We start from the raw sequence: 22,901 nt of genomic DNA on the forward strand, positions 1-22,901 counted from the left end.
GGGGAGTGTGTGTGTGTGTGTGTGTGTGTTTTTGAATGCATTAATATATTTTTATATTAATGTTACATTATTTTTATATGTCCTTTAACTGATGTAGAGAATTTTTTAATTGTTTATAGCTCTGTGACTTGTCTAAACCATTTATCAGTAAAATCAATTGTAAAAAGAAATGATAACTGGTTAAGTAGATGAGTGTGATGTTGAACATCAGCAAAATCCACCTCATTTGTTTAATTAGTCATTATTACTAAAAATATTAATTGGTTGGATTGTCTGGTAACACTTAATTTTAGGGTCTTTTAACAAATTGATATTAGCATGCATATTACTAGAATAGTAGCTACTTATTAGCAATTAATAAGCACATATTAATGCCTTATTCTGCATGACTTTATTCTACATTTTTAATCCTACCCAATACCTAAACTTAACAAGTAACTAACTAGCATAAGCACTAAATTAGGAGTTATATGCTGCATGACGAACACTTTGTAAAGATCCATTTTGAGGGTTATATTAGCTGTTTGAACCTTTTTAATGTTGTTTAAGGCAAGCGCGAGCTCCGTGGGCGGAGAGCACGAGCAATTAAAGGGCCAGCAGCCCTGAATCGGCTCATTTATAATGATGCCCCAAAATAGGCAGTTAAAAAAATTAATAAAAAAAAAATCTATGGGGTATTTTGAGCTGAAACTTCACAGACACATTCAGGGGACACCTTAGACTTATATTACATCTTGTAAAAAAATGTTCTAGGGCACCTTTAAAACCTCTCTTTTGCCGACAACGGCCAGTTTATAAGCATTTTTCTTTACAAGTTTGGGAAGATGTTCGGCTCATATTGCGTTCCCAAATGTACATTATTAAACGGACAATTTCAGTCCTCGTATGTCACGCCTAACAACGCCCCTTAATTGTTCTAAAATCTCTGTAAACAATGGCTTCTTTGGGCTTATTGCTTTATTATGAGTGACCTAAACTCAGTTTGGATTCATGGATGTGTTTGTCTGGAGCAGCTTTTACTGCGACGTGTTCTGTTTGTGTACAGTCATTACTTTCTAATCTTAAGTTGGTTTCTGCATCATTCCACTATCTTTATGTAATGCTCCATCTGTATTTGCCTAAAATTGAATCAGTTTTGGTAAATAAAAAAAAAAAAAAAAAGCAGAGTAAAGGTTATGAATGTGTGATGAATCATATCTATTGAACCTGCTGCCCATCTGCTTTCGCTCATGACTCAAAGAGCTCATCCTGGCCATGAGCTCTGAAGCCAAACACAAGCGCTCTGACTGATCCGCCTCTTACCTGGGGGACTGTGATCTGTGCCAACCCATGTCTTGTTATGACTGTCTGTGTGCCATGCTAGAGCGGCCTATACCCTTGTTTACCTGGGCCTGATCATTGTTGGTTTTCACCAGTCCAGCAGTGTGATTAGTCCTTTGCTGCTTTTAGTGCTGTTTGGACAGGGTTAACTCAAACATTTATTTAGAAAACCACAATTATTAACATCTGTGATTTTCATTTACTGGTTAGAGAGGAATTTGGATCTCTGTATTATCAAACAACATCCATTGTTTGGATGTGAGTTTTGCGGAAGGTCATGTCCTGTAGATGTGTGCTGAATGAAACCCATTGAAAAACATTTGTATGTGTATATATGATTAAGTTTGAATTTTTTTTTCATGTTTATGATGGAGACTCTTATGGCTCGTTTCCACTGAGTGGTTCGGTACGGTACGCAATTTTTGCCGTTTCCATTGTCAAAAGTTGTGAATAGTACCCTAATTCCGAACCGTACCGTACCACTTTTTTGGGACCCTTTCATTGGGGTACCAAGCACAACAGTGCCATACCAAAAGGGTGGAGCTACACTCTGCAGAACTTAATTATCAATAATAACCATTATAAAAGTATAAGTATAAAATATGACAAGCTATACAATGAGAAATAAAGACAAGCGGGCAATTCAGTCAAACGTAAATATATATATTATATATTTATATATATATATATATATATATATATATAAGTGATAAAACTTCGCTTTGCCCTCAGCAAAAACGATATGCCCGGGAACAAATTATAAATAATAAGATGAATGATATATTGTTTTTAACCACTACAGAGACATCTGAGTCAGCAGCGAATGTCAGAAGGACTAGCCCAGGTACAGCTGCTCTCGGCTGGGTACATTAGCACTGAGCACCCGGTGATCGGCTGGATCTCACAACTCCGACAACGTCAGATCAAATTTTCAAATAGGTGCTATCTTTATAAATAAACCACAGATTTGAGGTTTAAACAACTACATTCCTGCCTGAAAAAACTTTTAAAACTACATTTCATGACACAATAAAATAGTTTTTAAATTACGCGGGTTTTCTCCTCCTGAGTTTCAGCTCAAAATACTCCATAGATTTTTTTTTTTTAATTAATTTTTTTTAACTGCCTATTTTGGGGCATAATTAGAAATGCGCCGATTCAGGCTGCGGCCCCTTTAATTGCTCGCGCTCTCCGCCCCCTCCCGAGCTCTTGACTCTATAATTGCATAAACAAACTTCACACAGCTAATATAACCCTCAAAATGGATCTTTACAAAGTGTTTGTCATGCATGCTGCATGCATGCTTCGGATCATGTGATTATAGTATTTATTTGGATGTTTACATTTGATTCTGAATGAGTTTGAGGCTATATGCTCCGTGGCTAACAGCTAATGCTACACTGTTGGAGAGATTCATAAAGAATGAAGTTGTGTTTATGAATTATACAGACTGCAAGTGTTTAATAATGAAAATAACGACAGTCTTGTCTCTGTGAATACAGTAAGAAATGATGGTAACTTTAACCACATTTAACAGTACATTAGCAACATGCTAACAAAACATTTAGAAAGACAGTTTACAAATATCACTAAAAATATCATGGATCATGTCGGTTATCATTGCTCCATCTGCCATTTTTCGCTATTGTTCTCTTTGTTCTCTCTTGCTTACCTAGTCTGATTCAGCTCTGCACAGAACCAGACGTCCTGCCTTTGTGTAATGCCTCGAACATGAGCTGGCATATGCAAATATTGGGGGCGTACATATTAATGAGCCCGACTGTTACGTAACAAGATTCGCCTGTTCTTCAGAGGTCTTTTAAACAAATGAGATTTATATAAGAGGGAGGAAACAATGGAGTTTGAAACTCAGTATGTCTTTTCCATGTACTGAACTCTTGTTATTCAACTATGCCAAGGTAAATTCAATTTTTAATTCTCGGGCACCTTTAATTTATGTTTATAAATATCTTGTCTCTCACTGCCGGGGCCATTTTCTTCCTTTTCTTTTTTTTTTTTTAAACATCAGATGGGATGCCAGCAGGCAGTGCATGAACCACCAACTGTTATTTTACCCAGAAAGTTGGCAAAAAGGTCTAAATCCGTAATGAAGGGCCATAAGGCAGATTTATGCACAATGTAAAATTAGCTTAAGCTACGGTATCCAACAAAGGTCAAAAGAAATTAAAAGCATCGTGAAAATATCCACAATATATAATTATTTCTATCTGGATGGGATTAGATTGCTCATAGGACTGCTTGAGCTAGCCAAACAACTCTAATATTTACAGAAGTTTGTGCAAGAAAAACACAGACATACTGGATTCAGAAGGGATTTAAATCACAAATACCTCTAAAAACGACAAGGTTACTTAACCTCCTGAGGGAAAGCTAAAGTAAACTTTGCTGGTCTGTAGGTATTTTCTCCAGGAAGCCAGTACTGAGTGTGTTACGATTTAATTTTGTCTCTCAAGGAATCCCCTCTTGATCAGTGTAGAAAAGCGTGAACTCCCCCATTTGGTTGGCCTGCTGAGTTGTTGGAAAATTAGTGGACGTGTTAGTTGTTAGTGGCTCATGTTCTCTGAGAAAGTGTGTCACTGTGGTGGGCTGATGTAACAGATGCCCTGTGACTCTCGCTAATTGAGTTAGTACTCACACCTGCCAACCTGACATGGAGCTTAAGTCTCCTCTGTAAGTGCGAAAGTGGTCAGCTTGAGTTAAACCAAACCCTGAGTTTATTTTTCAATTTTAGTCCTGATACTGTTTAAATTGGATGAGCTACGTTTGAGTTTGGAGATTCGATCTGAGTGAAAAATGTAACTGCTCCTGCCAAAGCTTTAGAAAGGGGCAGATTAATTTGAAGTGTCTGAGCTCAGGCACTTTATTAGAGGCTTGTTTCTATTAGAGCAGGGAAACGGACAGAGAGACCTGTCCAGATGATAGTGTGCTCCTCAAAAATAGTGGTTATGTTATTGTAGAAAACATATTTTAGTTTCATTCCAGTTAGAGGTGATAGAAATCTGCTATTAAAGGGGGCATTTGTTGTGACGTGACCGAGCAAAAAGATTGCTGATCATCTTTCAGAGCCTAATCGGTGGTTAAAATTATTCTCAAATTCAACGTCAATGGCGAAAATGGAAATACAATGTTTGGATCAAGAGGAACAGTTTAAACTAGAGATGCAGAAATTTGTTGTAGTTGAATGTGTTTATATTTATTCTGGGATGTATTAAATCTATAAAACTATACTGAACTATATTGCCTACATCTATGCTAAGATGAACATTTCACATACTTTTTCACATGACCTCACTTTTGCACTTTTAATTAATTGAATCAAATCTTTTTATCATCTCGAAAGTAAAAAAAGTTAGCATTTTTTAATCCAATTTTGTGTACAAATGTCTAAACATTTGTCTGATGAAATGAGTCAAGATGGCAACATTAAAAATCATGGTTGATATCGCTCCTGGTTTGTTTTTCATGATTGAAGCGATTAAAAATGACTGAGAGTCGACTGCACACAGCTGTCCATCCTCATGAGGCAGCTTTACATCAAATTAGACACGAATGGAAGTCAGAAAAGAGATTTGTTTTTAAATACAGACATGAAAAATTTAGGCAGGAATAAAGAGAGGCTCTGCTTCGCTCAAGTGCTGTCCACTTAAAGGCTGTAGTCAGACCTGTATGCATCATTTGATACCAGGAGGCTGTTATTCCCCAGAGCAGCTTCAGGCTGAGAGTGATATAGAAAGAAACCACCAAACAGCGTTGTGTCTTTGAACTCTTGAAAGGCAAGATGGGGCTAGAAAGCGAGGAATGGTGGGGAGGGTGAGGAAGAAGGCGCTTCCTGAACTATATATTGGAAATATGAGTTGCTGACCTTATTTTCTAGTTTCTGTGAAATGGGCCAGTAGCCACGTGGCTTCACAGGTGTAGGTGGTATTTTGTTGAAAATGAGCTCAGTTCTCAAGGGGAATCACATGCAAGTACTTTCACATAAACATTTGCATGCACTGTGGATATGTACTACACTAAATACTAATGGAAAGGAAATACAGTCAGCTGTTTTATCCGTGGGCGAGTGAAGCAGTGTGTTCCTCAATAACGCGGCTGAATACTTCAAGCTCTTCTTGATGCTTCAGATTTCTTTAGGTGTTTCTTTGCATTTCTCTCTGTCTTTATCTCTTATCTGTCTCTTTATACGAGCAAGGCAGAAAATGAATCCTGATCAAAGCCTAATGATGGGGCTGAGGAATGGGTCTGTCTGAGATAGATTGGGTCTCCTGAGGCGTACAGAATTAATCTGCTGTGCCAGAATGAGAACCTGGAGAGCCACACATGGGGGGGATAACAGCTCCAAAAGTGCTTCTGGAACCATTCTGCTAGACAGTGTTTCCACGATAAGCTCTGACTTGTGAAGCAGTTGAGTTTTGAAGGTGGATGTGTGGGTAGAATGATGGTAGATGGTGTTGAGCGCTAAAAACTGATGGAAGCTGAGCATCTTAACACCTGCTCATGGTGGGTGTAATATAATCAGTGCTTGTCTCTTGACAATGGTGAGCTCTGCTGAATTTACCAGTGTTCTTTTGGCATGACAGTGCTATCTAACATCCATTATACAACACCACCATTTTGCTGTATCCATTACAGTAGTGAGATCAACAAGTATGGATTTAAAAAAAAAAAAAAATCTTTCATGTGTCTAGGTGGTTTCATATGGCTAGGTGATATGTCAGTTATTTACCATATTTTCAATATTATAAATTTTAAAATATTAAAGTTAACCAACGTCAAGAATATTGTGCATTTTTAATGCAGTTTTTACTTTCATATGTCACAACCCTTAAAGGTGCAATATGTAATGTATTCTGCCGCTAGAGGTCGCTAGAGGCCTATTCAAAGGCGTAGCTTGATGACGCTTGATGATTGGGACATGTGGTCTTCACCTCAACGGCCGGTGGAAAAGAATTGGGATAGGACTCGGGAAGAAATCATGTTTATTAACGTTACTGTAATATGAAGCAGAGCAGGACCGAGAGTTGTGGGAGCTGAACGAGGCCGCTGGAGCGATTGCGCAATACACGTCGTGAGCCGAACTTTTATTATGCCACAGTCACCGGCGCCGCTTCTGCTTTTCCGGTCATGAGTATGAGGTAACGCTCTGTGTGTTCGCTCGCCGGCTGCTGTGAGACATTGTTGTACACTGCAGTACACTAGATAGATTTTAGAATATCATATTAAATGCTGATTGGCTTGTGTTGATGAATGGCATGCAATTCATTTTAAAACATATTGTATGATGGAGAAAATTCTGTAATACTGTTACTCAAAATAAAGCTGCATCTATGTTGGCTACTTCACAGAATAGTGTTTTTCTCTGTGGCATGGTAAAGCATGGTACTCGCAAAAAATCAAGAAAATTAGATTTAAACAATAAGACTAAACATCTTTGGCGTTTCCATTGTTTCTACAAAATAAAACCGGAAACCGAGGGTAATGCGGGTATGACGCGATTGACGGGAGACTTCTCACATGTCCTGGAGCCTTGGTTAAAATTGCAATTTTCTCACAATTTACAAATAGATATTGCACCTTTAAGGTAACTTGAGGGACTCCTGAGTTTGTGTTTTTGTTTTGTTTTTTGGTTCATAAATTGATTTATTTAATTGAGTCATCAGAATTTTGATTTATTTATACTTATTTTAACCTTTAAGATTCAGTGAATCATTTCCAACACAACAGATATTCAGTGATTCATTTGCATCATCATTCAAAATGCTCAAGGAAATCCCTCTGTGCATTTTACACTCTTGGAAAATGTTTTGGTGAAAAATACATGCATGTAATTGTTTGTTATTAATAAGTTTTGTCTATTCATGTAATAAAAAATATACTTTTTTTTGTTCTATATTTCATGATAAACTGTCAAACATGACATGGGTGGGGGAGTTAGGGGGTTTATTTCATGCAAATAAATTAAAGTCAGAAATATCATTTTTATTTGTATTAGTTTGCATGCATGTCTGCTTATCACCAAACAAAATGTTTATTTTTGTTTGTATATGAAACAGTTTGTATAAATTGCCCCAAATTTCCAATTAATTGCCTTTAATTCCCATTAAGTTTCCGACTTGGAATATTTTCAAAATTCCCCAGCTCAACTTCCCATGATAAGTTTCTGAAAAGTTTCCGGAAATGTACCGAAAATTTGCAACCCTAATTTTATATATATATGAAGGTATTTAGATCCTAAAGAAGTGAAAACATCCTGTTAGAACGGCCTTCTAGAGACTATATAAGGATTTCTGGCTGTTAAATTGCCTTCATGCCTCTTTTCCCCCGCATCATTTAATTAGACAAACATTTTCCGACAATCCCTGTATTCATGTAGGTCTTATTACTTGGATACATTATTCACTATAGATTAAATTAGTCAAAATGGTGTTTCTTTAAGGTTTTTTTATGTTAACTCTTTTACAGGGAGCTTGTATAATGAATATTCCAAAGAATATTCCACCTAGAGCTTGTTGGATGATGTAGGTGGGTTCACATAATGCCTGGAAATAATGGAATTGCTCATGAAAGTTGTAGCGTATGCAATGGATTTAACTAAACATGTTAATTCGGCCACACTTTGATTTGCCCTGGACTGACTTTGTCTCAGTTGGGGTAATTGATTCAAAAATATGTTGACATGCTCCTAATTGCATGTTTGACATTATGAGCCTTCCATGAAATCACCTAGACTATAACCCAGCTTTGAGAAAGCCTTTCAAAAAGAGAGAGACTTCAGGCAAAAAAAACCCCCAAAAAACCCAGCCAAAATAATAATGTGAGAGGGGGCGAGTGGTTGCAGGCTTAGATTTGTAGGTGAATCCATTATAGTGGAGCATTACCATAGACTTTAGATGTCTGTACGCTAATGCAATGCAGAGTGTTATTGGTGTTTACTGTCATTAGCGAGGCCTTTTGCTCTCATGTCCCTTGCAAGGAGCCATTAGTGCCCACATTTTTTCAACTCACACACATCCCTGTTTGCAGACTAGCCATTTAACTCCCGCATCAAAAATGCGCACATCAGCACTCAGTAATACTTTACTGTAATTACAGCTCTTATCCTCTGGTGCCACAACCTAGTGTGTCGTTGCATATATTTCTTAAGCTAATTAAGCACTTTAATGCAAAATAGTGGCTAAAATTTTCAGTAATAAACTATATAGTAAGTAATGCATTCAAATGAATGTGAAGCCAGTATACTTTAGCAGATGTTTTGTCGGTCTTCACCACTCAGTCTCACTGTCACCTGGCGAACGTTTCCAGGCCGTAACAATGAAGGAACCAGTCTGAGATAACCTGTGTCTCCCCGGCATATCACTGTCTGTGTCACTGTATCCATCTGACCTCTTTTCCTTACAATCCCCTTCTGCTCGCTCTTTGGTCTGGTGTGCTTCATTGATTCACAAGACCTAAAAATCTTCTCTGTCTCCACCCTTTTTCTTCTCTCTGTGTGTGTGTTTGTGTGGCGTTATGTTACACTGTGGCTTGTATTATATGATGAGTCTCCTGTGCATTCTCCCACACTCCACCTCCATAATTGCTCTTAACTACATACATACTAAACAAAACAACAATATTGTTGTAACACATTGTTTCTGTTAATACAATTTTAATCCCATTTATTACAAAATACTCTGTGCATTCGAAATTACCATAATTACTGTCTTTTTTTTTTCATAACACCATGTACATTTAGTCACGGAGTCTTAAGTGCATATGGTTCATTGTAAGTCAGACACAAATGGAATTAAGGATTTTCAGTTCGCTAATTTAGTCAGATATTTATTCAAAAACTGATTCAGTGACAGGTTCTTTTAGAATGATCTTGAGTCTTTCTGACTGATTCATTAAGGGTGCTTTCACGCTTCGGTACAGGGCTTGCAACATTGTTGCCTAACCACCATTAACCACCAATAATTGCAATAAGCTCTGCGTTTTGTTACTTTCGATAAGAAACAAAGTGTCATCCTTCAAATTCTGTCCACAAAATCATGAAATTTAAACAAAAAATGCTGTTTTGATGTGATTTGATGCGGCGTGACAGATCACTGTACAGGCAGTACATCAGTTCAACCGGCACCGTGGAGCGCGAGTGAATGCGATCATCTCTTCCTCTTTAATAGGCCTACTAGTTACAGAATAACATGAAAGAACATCTGATGGTATGATGAAAGATACAGTACAACTTACTGAAACGATCATATTTCTTGTAATCGCTCAATCAGTGTTTCAACAGCGGTGAGAAGCCATTTTTACAATGAAAGCTTGTAAAAAATATGTCATGAAGTATTTACCTCAGAAAAGCCATTCTGTTTCCAAAGTTTGTTAGTTCGCTAGAGAAATGAACTCTCTCACTTGTGGCTGGATGATTATGACCTAAAATCAAAACCTCAATTAATTGAACAATTTATATTGATTCCGATTTAATGAATGATTATTTTATTTATTTTTTTGTTTTTTGCCCTCATAGTTCACTTACAAGGTTTGTACTGTAAATATGCTTGACTATTAAAGGTGGGGTATTTTTTCTAATGAAAGGGTCATACTGTCATACTGTCTCTTTATTAATTGTGAAGCTGTGGTTTGTAAATAATTCCTTCAAAAGTTGGAAAATACATGCTATAATAACTTTTGTGTTTCTAAGCTACTTTAGTGATAAATCACAGGACAGCGCTGACAACTAGTTTCTGCGTTCCTCTCAGTGCGCACGATCTTTGCGTTTTGTGCATGGTAGCTTGATATAATAATATGCATCCGATCATCTAATCGCTTGAATGTCCCGTAGAACCGTAGAACATACAACTGACAAAGTTTAGTGAAGACACAAGGCTCACTGCTTGTGCGCGCCGTCTCTGTGTGTTGACTGGGCATTCACCTCCATGTTGCTTCAATGCCATTGACTGGATGGGGCGGAGTCATGTGGCTACACACGCGGTAGTATGTTTTTAAAGGATTAGTTCACCCAAAAATGCCGTTCCACAGACATTCGTTCATCTTCGGAACACAAATTAAGATATTTTACTTGAAATCCGATGGCTCTGTGAGGCCTCCATAGGAAGCAATGTCACTTCCCCTCTCAAGATCCATAAAGGTACTAAAAACGTATTTAAATCGGTTCATGTGAGTACAGTGGTTCAATATTAATATTATAAAGTGATGAGAATATTTTTGGAGCGCCAAAAATAACAAAATAACAACTTATTTAGTGATGGCCGATTTCAAAACACTGCTTCAGGAAGCATCAGAGCACAGTGAATCAGTGTGTCGAATCTGCTGTTCGGAGCGCCAAAGTCACGTGATTTCAGCCGTTGGCAGTTTGAAACACGATCTGAATCATGATTCGACACACTGATTCATTTATGCTCCGATGCTTCATGAAGCAGTATTTTGAAATCGGCCATCACTAAATAAGTCGTTATTTTGTTATTTTTGACGCTTCTCGTCGCTTTATAATATTAATATTGACCCGCTGTACTCGCATGAACCGATTTAAATATGCTTTTAGTACCTTTATGGATCTTGAGAGAGGAAATGACATTGCTTCCTATGGAGGCCTCGCTGAGCCATCGGATTTTAACTAAAATATCTTAATTTGTGTTCTGAAGATGAACAAAGGTCTTACAGGTGTGGAACGGCATGAGGGTGAGTAATAAATGAAAGAATTTTCATTTTTGGGTGAACTAACCCTTTAAGGGGGATTAAAAAAACTGAAATAACCGACATGGGAAAATTATGTCGGTTAGAGGTTCTGAATTTCGGTTTCGATTTACTTTTCGATTAATCGTCTAGCCCTACTTTCGCTTAATATATGCAGTGTATTCGCCTATATAATCATTATATTTTACTTAACCTTTTAATGATATCCTGATTATACTATTTAATGTACGTTTAAATTAATCTGTTGTAAAAATGACAGCCACTGTGTAGAAATGATTATATTTCAACATGGAAATGGCGTAAAAACATTTAGAAGTTAATGCAAAAACTGCCTTAGGTGCAGCTTACGTGTTTACATAGGCCTACAATTTTTTATTTGAGTGATTATTTTATATATATAAAAAAAAAGCAATTGAATTTATGCTAATAGTTTGAGCTCAGTTGTTAACCTTTAATATTATAGTAGCATAATGTACAAGTAAGGGCTCCCTAAATAGTTTATAGCATTAACAAAGATAATTTTTTTTTTTTATCCTTAAGAAATTTTAAGTTATAATTTAATTTAATTATATTTAAAGTCAAAAACGCAATTTGTTCAGTTAACCACTGTTTAATAATAAAAAAGCAATTTTATGTTTTGTTTTTTCTCTACCTGCTGTACCGAAAACCGTACCGAACCGTGACTTCAAAACCGAGGTACGTACCGAACCGTGAGGTTTTTTTTGTACCGTTACACCCCTAACTGCAAATGTTCTAAAAAAAAAAAAAAAAGTCCATTTCTGCTGAAGGTGAGCCTAAATGAGATATACATGTCAGGAAAGTGAGGGAGAACATGCATACAAACAGTTTTTTCGAATCATACATTTAGCTGTTTTTAGTATGACTGTATTCGTCGTAGGGGTGTACTGATATTGAGATCTTGACCTGAAAAAATTAGACAATATGTATCGTTGATGTAAACTGTATGATTTGCGATATAGAGTTAGTTTTATCCAAGACTCAGCTTACTGTATTTATAAGGTATATTTCACCCAAAATGATATGTTTATGTTGTTTGAAAAGCTATAAGATTTTTGTTCAACTTCAAGATATTTTTAGGAAACCTGAGAGATTTTTGTACCTCTATTTAAAGCCCATTTCTTTAAAACTTCAAAGATCCAAAAAGGTTATAAAGGCATCGTAAAAATAATCTTCTGAAGCTTTTCACTCTCCAAAGTGAAAGCGCAAACATCATTTAAATCACCATGTCACATTTAGTTTTAGTATCGTTACACCCCTAATCAGCAGTGAACCATACCTCAACCGTTGTTCAGATGAAGCATACACCAGACCACCCTTTTTATGCAGACTCGGGTATGTTTGCAGCTGTGCACTCATGTTCGAAAAATGCCATTCACATCATCCAAACGAAGCGAACTCTGATGTCAATCCAACACAGGTGCACACCAAAATTGCTGTGTGAAAGCACTCTAAGTCAGTTCTGTCACTTGTATGCCTTTTGTTTGTTTTTATGTTTTCTGCCAGCAGAGACAATACAATTGGAAAAACAGATAGGACTGTTTATTGTCTTTGTTTTATTTCTTCGTATCCTTCCCTTTTAACCCATCACTTTCAATTCAGACTGCAAGGTTATAACATACGAATATAACTTTTACCACGGAGCTGTAGATTCATCAGCGCAGGCTCAGCGGCATTACTTAAGATGCTCTGTTTTCCCTTTGTAGAAAAAAAATACCTGAGAGTAGATTGTCTATCTCAGCTTTGCTGATGAGCTGTGTAAAGGTTTGTAAATGTTTTCACTGCAATTAAATCTCTACCATTTTTTTCTAGAAGATTGGTAACAAAACATTAAGATATTTATGTGGGCTGTTTGTTGGAGAGACGAAAGAGATTTGCTTCCTGTTCCTGTTGTTAGTGTGTACTATGGGTGGAATAAATACAAAGTGGTATGACGGCCATATATGGTGACCCATACTCAGAATTAGTCCTCTGCATTTTAACCCATCCAAGTTAGTGCACACACAATAGTGTCAGTGAGTAGTGAACACACACCCACAGCAGCGGGCAGCCATTTTTGCTGCGGCGCCCAAGGAGCAATTGGGGGTTAGGTGCCTTGCTCAAGAGTCATGGGATTTGAGGGTGGAAGAGAGCGCTGTTCATTCACTCCCCTACCTACATTTTTCTGTCGGTATTGAGAATCGAACCTGCAACCTTCGGGTTACAAGTCTGACTGTCTAACATAAGGCCACGACTCTAAACTTTAAAATTATAAACAGGCATTATAACACATAGTGTTACATGTATAACATATATAGATTTATATTTACATTAATTAATGAAAAATTAATAAATCATATAATATTTTTTAAATTATATAAAATACATTTGATATAAATTTAAATCTAAATGTTAGTTCAAGTAAATTGTAATTAAAGTAACTCTTATATATTTCGTTGCGTACCTGCAGGGAGGAAGAAGAGAGTCTTCGTGACAAGATCCGGGCAGATCATGAGCGGGCACTGCAGGAAGCCAAGGAAAAGCTCCGCAAATCCAAAGAGGAGCTGAAGGCAGAGATCCAGACAGAGAAGACCAAGGTAGCTGAGGACCTGAAGAAGAAAGATGGTCCCAAACCACTGCCTCCAGTACCCATGCCCAAACTGGTAGGGGTCAATGATGGTGACCCAGGGGATCCTGACACCAAGGAAAAGAGGGACAAAATCAGAGAGGTATGGGAGTTTGTGTTTATATCCTTTAAAATGAATAGTGTGCTTGCAAGTTCACTATGAATTGATTATCGAATCAAAATCGATTTTGATGTCCATATATTATGGAAACATGATAATGAAGATAAATTCCTTTCCTTTACAGTGGTGCACTTTTGCTCATCCTTAATAACACAAACTAAACTTGCAAATCAGTAAAATCATGTAACGTGACTTTCATAAAATGCAGCCTACTGCGTAGGGCTGGGCGATATATCGCATGACATTGTCACGCGCATTTCGTCAGTAAAGCCGGTTAGCGGTAATCAGGGAACCGGCTTTACTGACGAAATGCGCGTGACAATCTCATGCGATATATCGCCCAGCCCTACTACTGCGAAACATTAAAAAGGGCTATTAAAAGTGCAAAAGAAAACTCTTAAAGTGACAGCAGCCTAATATACCTGCTGCTGTCTGTGACATTAATGTAAGTCAAACACAACAAAATAAATTGAGAAAATCTCTCACTGCTCTTAACTGAATGACTTTTGTAGCTTTAGTAAGATGGAAACAAATTCATACAGTGAAGACTATGCTGTTTTATTTGTTTGATTATTCTGTTTATTTTGCTGAATACTATACTTAGATAAATGGTGCTTTAAGTTTTTCAGTTTTTATTTTATACATTTTTTTTTTATTGTATTTGTCCTATTTTTAGTAGTTAGCGCTTTTTTGTACTAATTACTCTTAACTTGTCAATAATTGTTTGAGGAGTTTTTGCATTAGTTAGCCTATTATTCTACTGTGGTAATGAAATTGGTATCGAGAATTATGAAATTTCGCTGGTATCTAAAATTTTGATATCATAGCAAACATTTTTCCAGGAAAATAATTACTTCATTATATATAAATTGCTATCATGAAATAAATTACTCTCAAAAGGTTTTGGTCATACTGCCCACTCATAATCGTGTTAAATAATTGTGATTACAGTATTGACCAAATCAATCGTGATTTATTATTTTTTGTCATAGTCTAGCCCAACTCAGAGAGGACTATAGGAGTTGCAAACATTCTTAGAAATGAACAAAAGTTTTTTTTTTTCTCTCTCAGTTAATTACTTCACATTCCTTTTTAAATTGAACAGTTTTGGCCCGTTTAATCTGTTTCATTTTAAATCTGAGCTATCCACAGGTATAATTATCAGCTTTTCAAAATGGGTTTCAGTCTTGGATGAGAATATCTTTGAAAAAGTAATAGCCACTGGCTGATTTGTGCTCGACTGGAACAGACAGATTTCTACTGCTGATGTAATGCAGATTTTGCTTTTAGTTCTTCCAGATGTACCACACAATTTGTCTTACTGTGTAAGATCTGTTCCTAACTGAAGCAGATTGGAAAACGTCTATTAGCGTTGTTTGCTAAGACAAGCATTACTGTTCCAATTCTCATACTCTTGTGTGTGTGTGTTTCCTGCAATGTTTGTGCTGTGGACACAAATGATATTCAGATCTAGTTGACTTTTAGTATTGATCATGTTTAATGTTTCAGTTGGCGGTGACACTTCAGGACCTCTTACATAAAGCTCAACAGCCTGTGGGCTGCAGATGATGAGTCAGCAATGCTTGCAGTAAATGCCATTATTTTCACTTTCAAATTGCTACTTGTCTCTAATGTGCTCCTAAACCTGAAATAAATGGTTTTCTTTTGTTTCAGTAATTTGGAAAATGATCGTTTTGTCCTCACATAAGTGTGTGTAGTTGGTAATGGTTATGTTCCAGGAGTAATTAGTGTCCTTGAGTTTAAAGCTGAGATGATTGTTGCTTTAGAGCTTTTCACCATGCGTTTAACCATGGGATAACGTCTTTTGTAAATCCCAGTTTAAAGTCACTTTTAACACTTCAACAGTTTTGAAAGGAACCGATTTAACCAATGTTAATGAAATTTTGATCCGGTGTCATCCAAGATCCTATTCGCCTGCTGAATATTATCCCCCTTCCTCAATTCCTGATCCAAAACATAACATGTTATTGTGATTGTCTGGGGCATTCAGTAGTTCTTTAGCTAGCTTTAGCATTGCTGTTCTTCTTGTACTTTCTTGTACTTTTATTATCAATACCACAATGGTGTTAGATGCTGCCGCACTGCCCACTATCGGCGTGAATCAGCATGATTGTTTTTGAGTTTTATGTAAATTATACTGATACTAGGGAGTTTGAGATCGGTCTACACAATAATTAATTCCCTTACCTGTCCAACAAAAAAGAAGCCACTTGGGAGTTTCTACTAAGGTTGCATGCCATACCAATGTTATGCTCGTTTTTGTCTTTGTTGGTCTTTCTGTCTTCAGATCTTTTCTGCTTCTTCGACCGTACAGGTACTGATTCTCCCATTGTCTCCGCTGGTAAAAATGACTAGCATATCTGCAGGGGTGGCATCCAAAGAGCGTGAAGATTCTCTGTGGTGTGTAGTGAAACACAGTGGGTCACGTTAGTTCATATGGTGAAACATATTGGGGGGCACAACCCACACCATACATAATTAAAATGTTTTAAACAGTTTAAGGCCATTTCACACTGCAGTGACAGACGACAACCAACGGCAACAGACACTTCGTTGGGTTTTGTAAGATCAGTGTGTTACCCCTGTCTGCATCTGTTGCCATTGGTCGGCACTTGTTGTTGCGTCATGGAATGTCTGAGAAGTGACGCACCGTAATCTGGTGACTGTCCATGTTGGTTGGCATCTGTTGGTGCAGTGTGAATTGGCCTTTACACTGTGAATGTGCACCATAGAGTGCTGCAGTGATGCCTTATTTTTGTAGGCCTTTTTTTGTAAAGCTACCATCACCCTGGTTCCCTCAACAAAAAACTATTAGGATTTTTCCATGGGCTTTTGGATTATTGCAGAAAATAAGCTCTGTGCTCTTAGCTCTATGCTAAGCTAGTCAATAGGTATAATAGTACAAACATGACTACCTGTGATTAGTTAGGGTAATGTTTGAACTTTGTGATGCATGGAACAAGAAACAATATGAGACAATCCCATAATTAGCCATAATGAGAGGTCTGCAGAGTGACGTGGATGAGGGAATGCAGGTCACTGCCATCTGCTCTCTGTGTTAATGTGTTTTAGATTGGAAATGTGGATCCTTTACTGTATGTGCAATGTATGACTGCCCCCTAATAGTCAACTAATCATTAGTAGACAAGAAGAGGTTTAGTTGACCAAAATTATATAAGTTGGTTAGGCGCAAAACAAAAAGACCTTGTGGCAAAATCACTCAGACAGATAGTTAATGGTGGATCCTTGTGGTAATTACAGTAAGTTGGGCAGGAAATTCAAACGTTCGCCTTTCATCCATCGACCTCAAATATGGCTTATCAATTGAAACATGTAAATAGTAGCAACTTTACAAAGCTGCTCGCTCTAATGTTACCTAGATTAATGTGCGATATTATTAGCCGCATATCCAAGTGTTAGTGCAGAGTGTGGAAACTGAAGTATAGCACTCTTACTGCAAAACATGGTGGCCCCTGGGCGATCACTAGCATTTTTTTCTGATAAAAGCGGAAACTACTTAAAACAAGTCATTTTTGGTCATACAGTTAAGAGTAATACAACATTCACAATAAAACTCAAACTCACAATAACAAGAAAACATTATGCCTTTTTAAAGTAAAGAAAACATACAGGATGCACTTTCTGCTGTCTCGGTCTCCCTAAACTGGAGCGTGTCACAAAAATGAATGGAAACTCAGCGTATAGGCTACTTGCCTCACAGATATGAGAAATATATCTACAGAAAGCCTGAAATATGTACTTTTCAATTTGAATTGGTTTATCATAGAACATCTTTTTAAAAGATGTAATATAAGTCTAAGGTGTCCCCTGAATGTGTCTGTGAAGTTTCAGCTCAAAATACCCCATAGATTTATTTTTATTAATTTTTTTAACTGCCTATTTTGGGGCATCATTAAATATGAGCCTATTTAGGCTGTGGCCCCTTTAAATACTCCCTGCCCACGGAGCTTGTGCGTGCCTTAAACAGTGCATAAACAAAGTTCACACAGCTAATATAACCCTCAAAATGGATCTTTACAAAGTGTTCGTCATGCAACATGTCTAATTGCGTAAGTATAGTATTTATTTGGATGTTTACATTTGATTCTGAATGAGTTTGAGGCTGTGCTCCGTGGCTAATGGCTAATGCTACACTGTTGGAGAGATTTATAAAGAATGAAGTTGTGTTTATGAATTATACAGTCTGCAAGTGTTTAAAAAATGAAAATAACGACAGTCTTGTCTCCGTGAATACAGTAAGAAACAATGGTAACTTTAACCACATTTAACAGTACATTAGCAACGTGCTAACGAAACATTTAGAAGGACAGTTTACAAATATCACTAAAAATATCATGATATCATGGATCATGTCAGTTATTATTGCTCCATCTGCCATTTTTCGCTGTTGTCCTTGCTTGCTTACCTAGTCTGATGATTCAGCTGTGCACAGATCCAGACGTCCTGCCCTTATGTAATGCCTTGAACATGGGCTGGTATATGCAAATATTGGTTAATATTGACTGTCGGTAACAGTCGGTGTTATTGTTGAGATTCGCCTGTTCGTCGGAGGTCTTTTAAACAAATGAGATTTATATAAGGAGGAGGAAAAAACGGTGCTTGAGACTCACTGTATGTAATTTCCATGTACTGAACTCTTGTTATTCAACTATGCCAAGATAAATTAAATTTTTAATTCTAGGGCACCTTTAAGGAACTACTCTCTGCTTATATAATCCATATGAAAGGTGCATTTCTATCTATTGGCCCATTCATTAGGGGTGTGGATCGTCACTGGTCTCACGATTCCATTCAATTACGATTATCATGTCAACGATTCGATTCCACGATGTATCACGTACATAGCACTAGGGATGCCCCCACCTAAAGAAGTTGACTATGCGGCCTCACCATCTCCGCAATATAGTGAATCCTAGGGGTGTTATAATTAATCATTTCTATGATGCATTGCAATGGGGACGTGGGCGATTCTGCATCGATGTGGCAGTATAGACCATAATTGATTAGGCCTACTGACGTTTCTTTGACGTCATTTTTATCTGCTCATTTTATCTGCTCCAAGATTGTACACATCAAACAAAACTTAATTCTTAGCATACGACAGGAGCGTTTAGAACTAATAAACACTAGTAAATACTAAAAGCGCATGAAAATGTCAAGTATACTTAAGTTAGAGTAATGCTCACACACTTGCGTGCTCGCACACTGTAAATGTTAAAATAGTGGTGCATTTTTTTATTATTCGCTTTAGTGTGTCGCCTCCAACCACCAATTTACGCTACTGCGAGGAGCACGTATGCGACGAATGACATCAAAGAAACGTCAGTAGGCCATAATCGATTATGGTCTATTGCTGCATCGATGCAGAATCGTCCACGTCTGCATTGCGATGCATCGTAGAAATGATTAATTTCTACACCCACAGTGTTCACTATATTGCGGTGATGGTGAGGCAGCATCAACTTCTTTAGGCGGGGGCATCCTTTAGTACTATGTAAGTTATAGCGGGGACATCTGCCATTTATCAAAAGATATGAGCCAACCGTCCCTTTTTTTCTTCCTTACAGACACATACATTTGTATGAATACTCTGCGGGATGAAATTTAGCATTCTAACATCTCTCAGCGGACTACTCACAGCGGGCCCATCTGCTGCTCACTTTGGGGCCTTAACCCTTTTTACTCTGTGTGTGTGTGTGTGTGTGTGTGTGGCCTACCTTCATTTAAATGCACTTTGTTATGTCAAAAGCATCTCTCAATTTTCCTAAACCCACCTTTGCCATTGCCTTCATTTTGCATTAATGGCAGCCACTTTACTTTCTCAAAGTTAGTGAATAGTCTGGCTGCTGATGACACTTCTCACAAAAAATTGACTCTCCCAAGAAATATAATGAAAGCTGGATCAAAATTTATTGATGAACATTTATTGTAACACCATTCTTATTGCTTGTTTTAAACGATAGCAGCTGTGTTTGTGTATGATGACTAAAGAGTTGTAATGTTTTAATCATAGCTCAGTTTATGCATTTTAGTGTAATTATAGGAAAGTGCTCAAACCTTACCATGGTCATAAAAATTCATACGGATGGATGGATGGATGGATGGATGGATGGATGGATGGATGGATGGATGGATGGATGGATGGATGGATGGATGGATGGATGGATGGATGGATGGATGGATGGATGGATTGATGGATTGATGGATTGTTCCCATGTTAATCTGAGTTCTTGTCCTGACCAGCAGCGGCGATACACTGCGTCAAACAAGGGAGCCTATGGTTTAAATGATTTTTGTTTCTGCAATGTCACTGTTGAAAGTGCAGTGATGATCTCAGATACTTATGTGTTTTGAATATTATTTTTGCATGACTTTAATAGCCATAATGGAAGACATCATGCATTTATCTCAGATGTTGAAAGTAACTTAAAGGAAACAAGAACATTCAAACTGAACTGTGTAAAAGTGTATTAGATGACAGAGTGTATCGGTCATACAATATGTTTTGAATAATGTTAAAATGATTTCATTTTTATGAATTTTATTATTTGCTTATGCATTTTGTTATGAGTGAGAGTGCTTGCAGAGAGCACTCACCCACAGTCTCTTCTGATTGGCTGTAATTTGTGTTTGATTTTGGTGCACCATGTAGCCTTGTCTGTTGTGGACAGACAAATTGCTTGTCGCTGGAATCTTATTGCTTCATGTTTGGTTAGGACATGGTGTCACACAAAAACTAAAACTAGATTTATTACACACTTAAATGCTAATACACCAGATTTACTTTATACAAATACTAAATGTTAACATTCTTGCCTCTCATAAATGCACAGTTTAAACATGCTGGATTTACCTCACAATGTTTACACACTATATTTACTTCATACAACAAAACACGACAACACTCACTTGATTTACCTCACACATACAGAACACACAAAATAATTAGTGTAACCAGATTGATATGTGCCCAAACCGTCTAGCTGTTGTCTTTCAGCATGGTTTCATGCAAAGTAACTACAAATCTGCCCTCTGAGCTGTTTTTGTGTGTGTTTTGTGATTCACTGAACTGTTTTTGAATTAGCGCAGTGCTAGCTTTGATTAGCCTGATGAAGGGACTAAAGCTGACAGGATAAGACGCTCCCACAATGTCCCGCTCTCTCCTTTGCTACAGTAGCTCACCTCTCTTGATTTGTCTGATTAAATGAAAGCGCTGAATTCATCTTTGTGGATTAGGTGCTGTGTTTCTAAAGCTCAGAGAAGAAAGATAAGAAGGAAGAGAAGTTAGCTGTGTACATTGTTAATGGTGCCTGTCAGGGTTTGCTCTTGCGTGTGTGTGTATGTGTGTGTGTATTTGTTAAAGGAGTTTATATGATAGATTCTGATATTGTAGCTTGAATCTCAGATCTGTTTCACACCAAGCAAAAAAAAAAAAAAAACTTGCATTCTGCTATCATACTTTTCTGCAGTGTAATACAGCTGCTTCTCTACAGGAAAGCAATTGTTGGATTATTACACTTTAATACCATCTGTAATTTATAAAATAGCTATCAAGAGTGTGATATTAAGAATTATTGCAAACGTATTCATCATCATGAAATCTAATTAGATTTAAATTCATATTTATTAAGCAAACTTAGAATCAGGGGAGTTTCCTCCAAGGAGGCAAGGGAAGGCAGTGCCTCCTCAAAAACAAAACAAAAAAACTGGATGAGAAAATAATCAATATTACAAAAATAAAACAATGCAAATATTACAAAATGTGACAAAGTGTAAAAGTCACTTGTTTTTATAAGTAACACTGTCCATGCGTGACACCCGCAGGTAAAGTTACCGCGGGAGGCTCTCCTCCCTTGATCCTATTCAGTTAAAACAGAACCGCTAAAGCATGCAGTGGGGGGGGTAATTGAATGAATGGGGGAAAGTCACGTGAAAGGAGGCAATGCTTCCATCGAGCTATGATTGGATATGATTGGTTAGTGCGCATTCTCATGGAAACGCCATGAATGAAGACAATAATGGCATTAATGGAAGACTAATTAAAAAAGTAAACAACTGTCAATTAGATATCAGCCATATCACCAGCAGCCATATCACCCTGTAGCCCAAGACCGGTTGCCCACTGAAGCTAAGCAGGGCTGAGCCTGGTTAGTACCTGGATGGGAGACCTCGTGGGAAAACCAGGTAGCTGCTGGAAGAGGTGTTGGTAAGGCCAGCAGGGGGTGCTCACCCTGTGGTCTGTGTGGGTCCTAACGCCCCAGTATAGTGACGGGGACACTGTACTGTAACAAGCGCCGTCCTTCGGATGAGACGTTAAACCGAGGTCCTGACTCTCTGTGGTCATTAAAAATCCCATGGCACTTCTCGTAAAGAGTAGGGGTGTAACCCCGGTGTCCTGGCCAAATTCCCTCCATAGGCCCTTACCAATCACGGCCTCCTAATAATCCCCATCCATTGAATTGGCTCTTTCACTCTCTCTCCTCTCCACATACAGCTGGTGTGTGGTGAGCGCACTGGCGCCGTTGTGCTGTGGCTGCCGTCGCATCATCCAAGTGGATGCTGCACACTGGTGGTGGATGAGGAGAGACCCCTGATATGATTGTAAAGCGCTTTGGGTGTACAGTAGTAAATATGAAAGCGCTATATAAATGCCTCATTCATTCATTCATTCATTCATTCATTCATTCATTCATTCATTCATTCATTCATTCATTCATTCATTCATTCATTCATTCATTCATTCATTCATTCATTCATTCATTCATTCATTCATTCATTCATTCATTCATTCATTCATTCATTCATTCATTCATTCATTCATTCATTCATTCATTCATTCATATCACTGCTTTGTCATGTCAAAATCAAACTTGAAATGGCCTGAAAACATGATGACTGTGGGGTTTTTACTGAGCAATCGGCTTGATGAAATTAAAGGTACAGTGGCATGAAAAAGTATGATAACCACTTGCAGAATCTGTGAATATGTGAATAATTTTAATAAAATATGTGAGATCATACAAAATGCATGTTATTTGTCATTTAGTACTGTCCTGAGTAAGATATTTTACATAAATG

General features: G+C 37.5%; 1 protein-coding gene and 1 pseudogene across 6 annotated transcripts in view; both read left to right on the forward strand.

Annotated features, from left to right (window-relative positions):
* The window catches only part of man1a2 (mannosidase, alpha, class 1A, member 2), a 103,952-nt gene that overhangs the window by 7,029 nt on the left and 74,022 nt on the right, over nucleotides 1-22,901 (forward strand). For all 6 annotated transcript variants that reach the window (XR_010897214.1, XR_010897211.1, XR_010897212.1 and 3 more), the window contains one exon: nucleotides 13,505-13,763. Coding sequence is in view for 2 of the 6 variants with exons in the window: in XM_067410696.1 (XP_067266797.1) it covers nucleotides 13,505-13,763 (259 nt within the window). In the remaining 4 variants the exon portion in view is untranslated. The remainder of the gene's footprint in view (nucleotides 1-13,504; nucleotides 13,764-22,901) is intronic.
* LOC137036529 (5S ribosomal RNA) lies at nucleotides 21,904-22,020 on the forward strand (annotated as a pseudogene).

Source organism: Chanodichthys erythropterus, chromosome 14 (genome assembly GCF_024489055.1).
Source record: "Chanodichthys erythropterus isolate Z2021 chromosome 14, ASM2448905v1, whole genome shotgun sequence".
NCBI classification, from domain to species: domain Eukaryota; kingdom Metazoa; phylum Chordata; class Actinopteri; order Cypriniformes; family Xenocyprididae; genus Chanodichthys; species Chanodichthys erythropterus.